The following is a 10,689-nucleotide window of genomic DNA, read 5'->3' on the forward strand; positions in this document are numbered from 1 at the left end:
CTTCACTAAAGGAGGGAATCTGACGCTTGGAGGGAACTGCACCGTGGCAGTGGGGCCGATGGGCAGGTCCTCATAAACACTATACACACTATATATACACTGCATACACTGTATACACACTGTACACACTATACACACTGCACCGTGGCAGTGGGGCCGATGGGCAGGTCCTCATAAACACTATACACACTATATATACACTGCATACACTGTATACACACTGTACACACTATACACACTGCACCGTGGCAGTGGGGCCGATGGGCAGGTCCTCATAAACACTATATATACACTGTATACACACTATACACACTGTATACACTATACACACTGTATATACTATACACACTGTATACACACTGTACACTATACACACTGTATACACACTGTACACTCTGTACACACACTGTACACTGTACACACTATACACACTGCACCGTGGCAGTGGGGCCGATGGGCAGGTCCTCATAAACACTATACACACTATATATACACTGTATACACTGTATACACACTGTACACACTATACACACTGCACCGTGGCAGTGGGGCCGATGGGCAGGTCCTCATAAACACTATACACACTATATATACACTGTATACACACTGTATACACTATACACACTGTACACACTGTATATACTATACACACTGTATACACACTGTACACTGTATACACACTGTACACTCTGTACACACACTGTACACTGTACACACTATACACACTGTATACACTATACACACTGTACACACTGTATATACTATACACACTGTACACTATACACACTGTATACACACTGTACACACACTGTACACTGTACACACTATACACACTGCACCGTGGCAGTGGGGCCGATGGGCAGGTCCTCATAAACACTATACACACTATATATACACTGTATACACACTATACACACTGTATACACTATACACACTGTACACACTGTATATACTATACACACTGTATACACACTGTACACTATACACACTGTACACTCTGTACACACACTGTACACTATACACACTGTACACACTGTATATACTATACACACTGTATACACACTGTACACTATACACACTGTACACTCTGTACACACACTGTACACTGTACACACTATACACACTGCACCGTGGCAGTGGGGCCGATGGGCAGGTCCTCATAAACACTATACACACTATATATACACTGTATACACTGTATACACACTATACACACTGTATACACTATACACACTGTATACACACTGTACACACTGCACCGTGACAGTGGGGCCCATTGGCAGGTCCTCATATACACTATACACACTATATACATAGTTCCTCTTATATACTATACACACTATATACATAGGTCCTCATATACACTATACACACTATATAAATCGGTCCTCATATACACACTATATACATAGGTCCTCATATACACAGTATATAAATAGGTCCTCATATACACTATACACACTATATACATAGTTCCTCTTATATACTATATACATAGGTCCTCATATACTCTATACACACTATATACATAGATCCTCTTATATACTATATACATAGGTCCTCATATACACTATACACACCATATAAAATAACCACACGATACACACAGGTCCTCATAAACACACTATATATATACGATACACACAGGTCCTCATAAACACACTATGTATATACTATACACATAGGTCTTCTTAGGTGGTCTTTGAATGACCACCTGTCTGTCTCTCTGTCTGTCTGACCACCTGTCTGTGTGTCTGTAGGAATGTGGAGGCGGATGTGGCCCTGAGGAGCACCTGTCCGTCTGACCACCTGTCTGTCTCTCTGTCTGTCTGACCACCTGTCTGTGTCTGACCACCTGTCTGTGTGTCTGTCTGTCTGACCACCTGTCTGTGTGTCTGTAGGAACGTGGAGGCGGATGTGGCCCTGAGGAGCACCTGTCTGTCTGACCACCTGTCTGTCTCTCTGTCTGACCACCAGTGTGTCTCTCTGTCTGTCAGACCACCTGTCTGTGTGTCTGTAGGAACGTGGAGGCGGATGTGGCCCTGAGGAGCACCTGTCTTGTCTGCCTGTCTCTCTGTCTGTCTGACCACCTGTCTGTGTGTCTGTAGGAACGTGGAGGCGGATGTGGCCCTGAGGAGCACCTGTCTGTCTGCCTGTCTCTCTGTCTGTCCGACCACCTGTCTGTGTGTCTGTAGGAACGTGGAGGCGGATGTGGCCCTGAGGAGCACCTGTCTGTCTGCCTGTCTCTCTGTCTGTCTGACCACCTGTCTGTGTGTCTGTAGGAACGTGGAGGCGGATGTGGCCCTGAGGAGCACCTGTCTGTCTGCCTGTCTCTCTGTCTGTCTGACCACCTGTCTGTGTGTCTGTAGGAACGTGGAGGCGGATGTGGCCCTGAGGAGCACCTGTCTGTCTGCCTGTCTCTCTGTCTGTCTGACCACCTGTCTGTGTGTCTGTAGGAACGTGGAGGCGGATGTGGCCCTGAGGAGCACCTGTCTGTCTGTCTGTCTGACCACCTGTCTGTGTGTCTGTAGGAACGTGGAGGCGGATGTGCTCCTGCGCAGCACGGCGGCTGTGTTCACCTACTGCCACTCCAGGGGGCTGTTCGCCGGGATCTCCCTGGAGGGGTCCTGCCTCATAGAGCGCAAGGAGACCAACCAGAAGTACGCCTGCCTGTCTGTCTGTCTGCCCGCCCGTCTGTCTGTCTGCCCACCTGTCTGTCTGACCTCCTGACCGGGTGCTGCAGGTTCTACTCCCAGGTGATCCGGGCGTCGGCTATCCTGAACGGAGACGTGGAGCCTCCGGCCGCCTGCCACGACCTCTACCAGGTCCTGGACCAGTACACCGACGCCTACACCGACGCCTGGACCAGCAAGCACCTGGGGCCCAAGGTACCACACACATAGTACCTCAGGGTACTGGTCCAGGACCTCTACCAGGTCCTGGACCAGTACACCGACGCCTACACCGACGCCTGGACCAGCAAGCACCTGGGGCCCAAGGTACCACACACATAGTACCTCAGGGTACTGGTCCAGGACCTCTACCAGGTCCTGGACCAGTACACCGACGCCTGGACCAGCAAGCACCTGGGGCCCAAGGTACCACACACATAGTACCTCAGGGTACTGGTCCAGGACCTCTACCAGGTCCTGGACCAGTACACCGACGCCTACACCGACGCCTGGACCAGCAAGCACCTGGGGCCCAAGGTACCACACACATAGTACCTCAGGGTACTGGTCCAGGACCTCTACCAGGTCCTGGACCAGTACACCGACGCCTACACCGACGCCTGGACCAGCAAGCACCTGGGGCCCAAGGTACCACACACATAGTACCTCAGGGTACTGGTCCAGGACCTCTACCGGGTCCTGGACCAGTACACCGAGGTTTACACCCAAGGTATCACACACACATGGTTTCTTTCCAGGCCTGCTGCTCTCTATATATTGATTTAATCTCTGCTGCTTGTATCTCTATACTGATGGTTTCTTTCCTGCTGGCCTCTCTATATTGATTGTTTCTCTGCTGCTGGTCTCTCTATATTGATTGTTTCTCTGCTGCTGGTCTCTATATTGATTGTTTCTCTGCTGCTGGTCTCTCTATATTGATTGTTTCGCTGCTGCTGGTCTCTATATTGATTGTTTCTCTGCTGCTGGTCTCTATATTGATTGTTTCTCTGCTGCTGGTCTCTCTATATTGATTGTTTCTCTGCTGCTGGTCTCTATATTGATTGTTTCTCTGCTGCTGGTCTCTCTATATTGATTGTTTCTCTGCTGCTGGTCTCTATATTGATTGTTTCTCTGCTGCTGGTCTCTCTATATTGATTGTTTCTCTCCAGGCCGGCCCAGCGAGGCCCAGAGCCCCGATCCGCCCCCCCAGCTACTGCGCGCCCCCCCCAGGTAACATCAACATGTTAATCTAGAACAACACGTTGTACTAACCTGTTGATGTTAATCTAGAACAACACGTTGTACTAACCTGTTGATGTTAATCTAGAACAACACGTTGTACTAACCTGTTGATGTTAATCTAGAACAACACGTTGTACTAACCTGTTGATGTTAATCTAGAACAACACGTTGTACTAACCTGTTGATGTTAATCTAGAACAACACGTTGTACTAACCTGTTGATGTTAATCTAGAACAACACGTTGTACTAACCTGTTGATGTTAATCTAGAACAACACGTTGTACTAACCTGTTGATGTTAATCTAGAACAACATGTTGTACTAACCTGTTAAAGTTAATCTAGAATAACACGTTGTACTATCCTGTTGATGTTAATCTAGAACAACACATTGTACTATCCTGTTGATGTTAATCTAGAACAACACGTTGTACTAACCTGTTGATGTTAATCTAGAATAACATGTTGTACTAACCTGTTAAAGTTAATCTAGAATAACACGTTGTACTAACCTGTTGATGTTAATCTAGAACAACATGTTGTACTAACCTGTTGATGTTAATCTAGAACAACACGTTGTACTATCCTGTTGATGTTAATCTAGAACAACACGTTGTACTATCCTGTTGATGTTAATCTAGAACAACACGTTGTACTAACCTGTTGACGTTAATCTAGAACAACACGTTGTACTAACCTGTTGATGTTAATCTAGAAGAACACGTTGTACTATCCTGTTGACGTTAATCTAGAAGAACACGTTGTACTAACCTGTTGACGTTAATCTAGAAGAACACGTTGTACTAACCTGTTGACGTTAATCTAGAAGAACACGTTGTACTAACCTGTTGACGTTAATCTAGAAGAACACGTTGTACTAACCTGTTGATGTTAATCTAGAAGAACATAAAGTAGGCTATGGTGAGGTCAATCAGTAGCAACGCACACGTTTCAAAACACAGGCTTTGGGAAAGTGGTCAATGAAAAATATAAAAAGGTCACTTTATCCCACACAATTAAAACAGAAATGCACTTAAGCGGCAGTGACGCATGCTGTTACTGTATGTGGTCCAAAGGCTGAATGAACCTGATCTATTTTGCAAGCTATGACATTGTAAGTGTTTCTTCCTCTCACCCTCTTGCACGCAAGAGCAGCCTTCTCAAGTTTTAAAGTAATGCTGTCTATGCAGTGCACTGTGTCATTCCTAAGTAACTTTTGTTACACATGATCAAGGGAGGACTCAAAAATTATTTTGAGCTTCGATTCCATGTCGGTATAACTCTTTCAGGTAATGGGAAAATGTTTTGGCTTGCAAGTCAAGAGTATTTTATCTAGTATTTTCCTAAATCTGGGTGATTCAATAGTCGACAGGGGAAGGATGTCTTCTACCATGAACCTGGTTATGTATTTCTGTGTCACTTGCTTCTGCGCTCCAACACAAGCAGCCACGTCACTCAAATCGATCGCTATGGCAACGTGCCGACTCCCGAAGCAAGCAGGCGCTGCAGACACACAGGCAGCACGTACGCACGCACCACAGCAGATCAGAACTTTACACGCAGGCAAACACGGCTTGGGGAACGCAGGAAAGCGCGTTACTATAGTCTAGTAAAGTAGTGTAGTTACCGATATTTTTTGTGTAATACGTTACTTAACTTCGTTATCCCAAAGTAATATCGTTACTGTAACACGTTACTTTGTAACGCGTTATCCCCAGCACTGATGGTAATCTAGAACATGTTGTTCTTATCCTGCTTGAATGTGATTCCCTGCCGACCAATGAGCCTTAATGTGTTGCAGCCAAACCAACTCTGTACCCCAGTCTCTCCGTCTACAAACCCCCCAATGCAGCAGGTGACACACACACACACACACACACACACACACACACACACACACACACACACACACACACACACACACACACACACACACACACACACAGTTAATAATGACCAATATTAAATATTAATCTAATTGATCCTTAATGATCTGTTCCCTGATAAGGAGGGGCTCCGGGTCCAGAGGGGCCCAGCGGACCCCTGGTCGTCACGGCAACACACCCGTTCACCGGCCAGCAGCCGGGGGACCTGAGCATCGCCCCCGGCGACTGCATCACCGTGGTAACCAGGACGGAGTCGGAGTACGACTGGTGGGAGGGCCGGCTGGCCGACGGCCGCACCGGCATCTTCCCCGCCAACTTCGTCTCCTGGAGCTGATGCTAACGGCTACGCTAACGGCTACGCTAATCACACGCAACATACACGCTACATACATGCCACTCACATGCTACCTACCTCACATGGCTACTGGTTTAGGGTTAAGACTGTTTCGGGGTTTAAACTGGTTTAGGGTTAAGACTGTTTCGGGGTTTAAACTGGTTTAGGGTTAAGACTGTTTCGGGGTTTAAACTGGTTTAGGGTTAAGACTGTTTCGGGGGTTTAAACTGGTTTAGGGTTAAGACTGTTTCGGGGGTTTAAACTGGTTTAGGGTTAAGACTGTTTCGGGGGTTTAAACTGGTTTAGGGTTAAGACTGTTTCGGGGTTTAAACTGGTTTAGGGTTAAGACTGTTTTGGGGTTTAAACTGGTTTAGGGTTAAGACTGTTTTGGGGTTTAAACTGACTTAAGGATAAATATTGTTTCATGGTTAAAGGCTGTGAACTTTAAAACAGGTTTAAGGTAGTAACTGGTTTAAAGTTAACACAGATTTAAGGTCAAGGCTGGTTCATGGTTAACACGTGTTAACTCGTCCTGTTTTCTCTATTTATAATCCCTTGGGTTGGTATATTAATGTCTGTTATTCACAAGGGAGTGCCTTTTATGGACATGTCTGGTGTGACTTTGATATGAGAACATTAAAGTTTATTTTATGTAACACGTTCCTCCGTTATTTAGAGGAAATCTATGGGGTCAGAACAGTCTCATTAATAATGAATGCACAGAGAAAGATTCACGAATGTATTTTGTGATTTATATATAAATTACTCTTCTCACAAATACATTTCAATTCACACACAAATGGAAATCGGTATTTATAAATCAACAATAAATCCATAAACAAAAATAAATTTCACAAACACATTTCTGTCTTGTTTTGAATAATTATAATATAAATCCATAAATATATTAAGTTACATTTTTTGGCCAATTTTCATCAAAAATGTATTTGGATGTTGTTACATTTATATACAAACTGTTAAACTTGAATTAACAAGACGCTTTTCATTTGTGTGTGACCAGGGTTAGGGTTAGCCAGGTAACCAGTGAATGAGTCCCTCTGAGCCCCGTGTCCCGATAACGAGGGATCCACGCTCGTACGATCATTCTCACGATGGATCTTGTGATCCTTTGTAAATTTCTTTGGAGCATTTCACGAAACTCCTCTTAACATGAACGCGCGTTCACTGCACTCACGAATTTCGTAGGATTGTAACTGTCTACTGACATGGTGCTGAAATGGGCTCCGTAGGAGGGGGAGACGCAGGAATGTTGCAGGAAAATGGGGTTAAAAAGCGTTAAAATATCTCAAGGCCAACCGCAGAGTAGCCTACGAAAAGAATAGACTGCAATAATATGAATGCTAAAGATATCAAAGCACAATTGATTAGGCCTAGGCCGACATATTTATCGGTCCTGAATGCACTGTGTGTAATATTTTTCACAGCATTTTCCCCCCTGAAATAATTCCATATCAACAAAAATCAAAAATAACTTGTGTGACAACTACATTTATCTTAATGTGCTGATTTCTGAAACGTGCTTTGCGCAGCAAAGAGAGCCGACTTTATCTGATTCCGCATAAGGTTTCATTGATTGGCTCTCTAGTCTAGAATATTTGTAGACATTAAAAATGCAACGTTCCATAATTCAAATGCAGAGGCTGGGCATTGACACACGGCTGTTGCTGACCCTATTAGGAGAGCTTGGTCTACATCCTGCCCATTTTGTACAGGATGAAGTAGGCTATAGGCTCGGTCTTGCCCATATTGTTGGGCAGGATGAAGTAGGCTATAGGCTCGGTCTTTTTACACTGCCAAGCTGGTTCGGTCGCAGCTTGGCACGTCCGGCGATTTCCTTATCTGTACTGACTACAAACGCGATTATCTATGGTCAGGGATGTTCGTTACTGTCTAGATAGGGCCCAATAAATAGTGAACTTCATCACAGCCTCAACGAAGCGCCTACATTGCTTAATGCAAACAATCGCAACAAAAAACGCCTGCAGAAATTATCATGCTGAGACCCACTGGTCTCAGCATGATGTTTAGTAGCCTATGTCTTCTGTCATGGATCAATGAGGACATTTTAACCACCAAGGTTGAAATAAAATCAGAGGGAGACAGCAAGTGCAGCTTGAAAGTGACCTCCCACACAAGAGCAATGGAATCATTTGATTTCATCATATGCCTTGTGACGTGGAGTTTGATCGGTACATTTCGGCTGCGTATTTATTTTTGGAATTTTAAATTGCAATAAATTATGTTGTGGTTGACTTCAAACATGTCTCAATCATTGCTGTTTAAATCTCACAGTAGTCTATGAGTAATATATCGGCGGTAACCACTGTTTTTGGTTGCGAAATTGCGCCAGCTGGGCATTCCGTGGTATTGGATATGTTTTAATAAAACGCATCCAATACTAGGAATGTCCGCTGGTGACGCCACTGAGGCTATAGTAGGCTAACGCCTCGTTTCCACATACGTATGTTTTTCGTATCCGTGCTTCCGTAAATTTACGGAAGGAGTCGCTAGTGTTTTACGTACGGGCATTACTTTATTTACGGACAAAAGATGAAGGAGTTCAAGTGCCTCGGGGTCTTGTTCGCGAGTGAGGGTACTATGGAGCGTGAGATTGGCCGGAGAATCGGAGCAGCGGGGGCGGTATTGCGTTCGCTTTACCGCACCGTTGTAACGAAAAGAGAGCTGAGTCGCATGCAAAGCTCTCGATCTACCGGTCGATCTTCGTTCCCATCCTCACCTATGGTCATGAGGGCTGGGTGATGACCGAAAGGACGAGATCGCGGGTACAAGCGGCCGAGATGAGTTTTCTCAGAAGGGTGGCTGGCGTCTCCCTGGAGACCTCGGGGAAGAACCAGGACTAGGTGGAGAGATTATATCTCAACACTGGCCTAGGAACGCCTCGGGATCCCCCCGTCAGAGTTGGTCAATGTGGCCCGGGAAAGGGAAGTCTGGAGCCCCCTGCTTGAGCTGCTCCCCCCGCGACCCGACCCCGGATAAGCGGATAGGAGACCGGTACTTTGGAACATGAGGATCGACATATGCAGAGATAAAAACAAACCAACCAGGCTTGGAAAGAGATCGCCGAGGAGTTTGGCCTGCCAGGTACTTAGCCTACAAGTTTTGTGAAAAACATAAAAACTTTCATACGGTATCTCCGTAAAACGACGGCGAAAGTTCAATTTTTTGAACGTATATTACGGACATACCGGACAGAAATTTTACGGAGGGGAGGAGTCTCGGAGGAAAAACGGACATAACGGAGAATCAAATAGGAATGAATGGACTTTCGGTCGGAGACAGTTGGATCGCATACGAGAATGTACGTATGTGGAAACGAGGCGTTACGATGCTCTTAGCGTCCTACGAGTACCCCTGGAGTCCTCGTTAGCTACGAGCGTTTTCAAGATGTTCGTTACCAACGATGCTTCGGGAAACGGTGTGAAAACTGTATGATGCTCGTACGACGCACTTCACGATCCACTTAGGCTAACGATGCTTTGGGGAAACGGGGCCCTGGACTGTATTTATATGTGGATCTTTGAGACTCTCCTGACGTGGCTGGATTCACAAATGCATTTTCAACGAGGAACTCTCTGTAGCTAATCAGATACCTCCCTCGTTTTCAGCCAATCACATGACTGCAGTCCCGACCTCTGAAGAATAGAGTGGCGAAGTCCCGCCCTTTCCGGTAGAGCCCATGGGACCTATTGGATCGAGAAATTGAATGGGTTTCAATGGAGAGAAAGTCATTATTTTCTGATCCCAGTCTTTATATGCCCTGGATTACACGCATGTTGTTTGTGGATTTAGATGATATTTTTTCATGCAAAGAAAACTAAACATTTTCGCAAAGCAGTTTGATAATGTTAGGTTTTGTGTGAGGCCGCTTTTGAACTACAGCTCTTCGCTGCTCTCGGCGCAAATGATATACGTCACCACCACTCTGGTACAGACATCTCTCTGCTCCACTTCACCGCTTTTTTCCAAGGGGAGGATAAAAGCATCGAAAGAGGTGAAAACCATTCACCTCTTTCGGGGCATGTGGAGTTTTAGTTATGCCGATGGAATTCTCTTTTTTGCAAAATTACTTGAAATCCTTATCATAACCCACTTACAGCCACTGAGTTAGAAGTACTGACATGAAAATTAAACAAGTCAATCATCTGTGGAACGGGCAGGGCTCGAAAAACTCCAGCCAGTGATTTCCAGACCCACCGAGTTGCATTGGACAGTAAGTACGTCAATCAAACGGTCGTACTGCACTCCCCCCTCCCCCGCTCCCCGTGCGTGACCCCTACGTGCACGTACTCAAAGCTTGTGACCCAGAGCAAGCTTCTGCTTGTTGTTTCCTGCGGTAGCTACTGGAGCTAGCTAACTAGCTAATGGCTCGCTCTCGCGCATCTGTGTTCGCTCGTGCATGATTGCGCGTCCATGTACTTGGAATGGGTGGAGTCAGAGTCAGCGTTGAAGGAGAGGGGGTAGGACCATTTGAGTGCATTTTGTGTATTTTCAAAATCTGGTGGCGTTACGCAAAT

At 45.6% G+C, this 10,689-nt stretch overlaps 1 protein-coding gene across 1 annotated transcript in view; it reads left to right on the forward strand.

Moving 5' to 3' along the window:
* The window catches only part of sh3yl1 (SH3 and SYLF domain containing 1), a 9,766-nt gene extending 2,977 nt beyond the window's left edge, over positions 1-6,789 (forward strand). The window contains exons 5-11 of the mRNA XM_060050991.1: positions 1-66; positions 2,532-2,660; positions 2,744-2,888; positions 3,842-3,902; positions 5,715-5,768; positions 5,922-6,301; positions 6,543-6,789. The exon at positions 1-66 is cut by the window's left edge and continues 47 nt beyond it. Of these exons, the coding sequence (XP_059906974.1) occupies positions 1-66; positions 2,532-2,660; positions 2,744-2,888; positions 3,842-3,902; positions 5,715-5,768; positions 5,922-6,133 (667 nt within the window). The 3' untranslated portion in view covers positions 6,134-6,301; positions 6,543-6,789. The remainder of the gene's footprint in view (positions 67-2,531; positions 2,661-2,743; positions 2,889-3,841; positions 3,903-5,714; positions 5,769-5,921; positions 6,302-6,542) is intronic.
* Positions 6,790-10,689: the final 3,900 nt, after the last annotated feature.

The sequence above is a fragment of the Gadus macrocephalus genome, chromosome 4, assembly GCF_031168955.1.
Source record: "Gadus macrocephalus chromosome 4, ASM3116895v1".
NCBI lineage: Eukaryota > Metazoa > Chordata > Actinopteri > Gadiformes > Gadidae > Gadus > Gadus macrocephalus.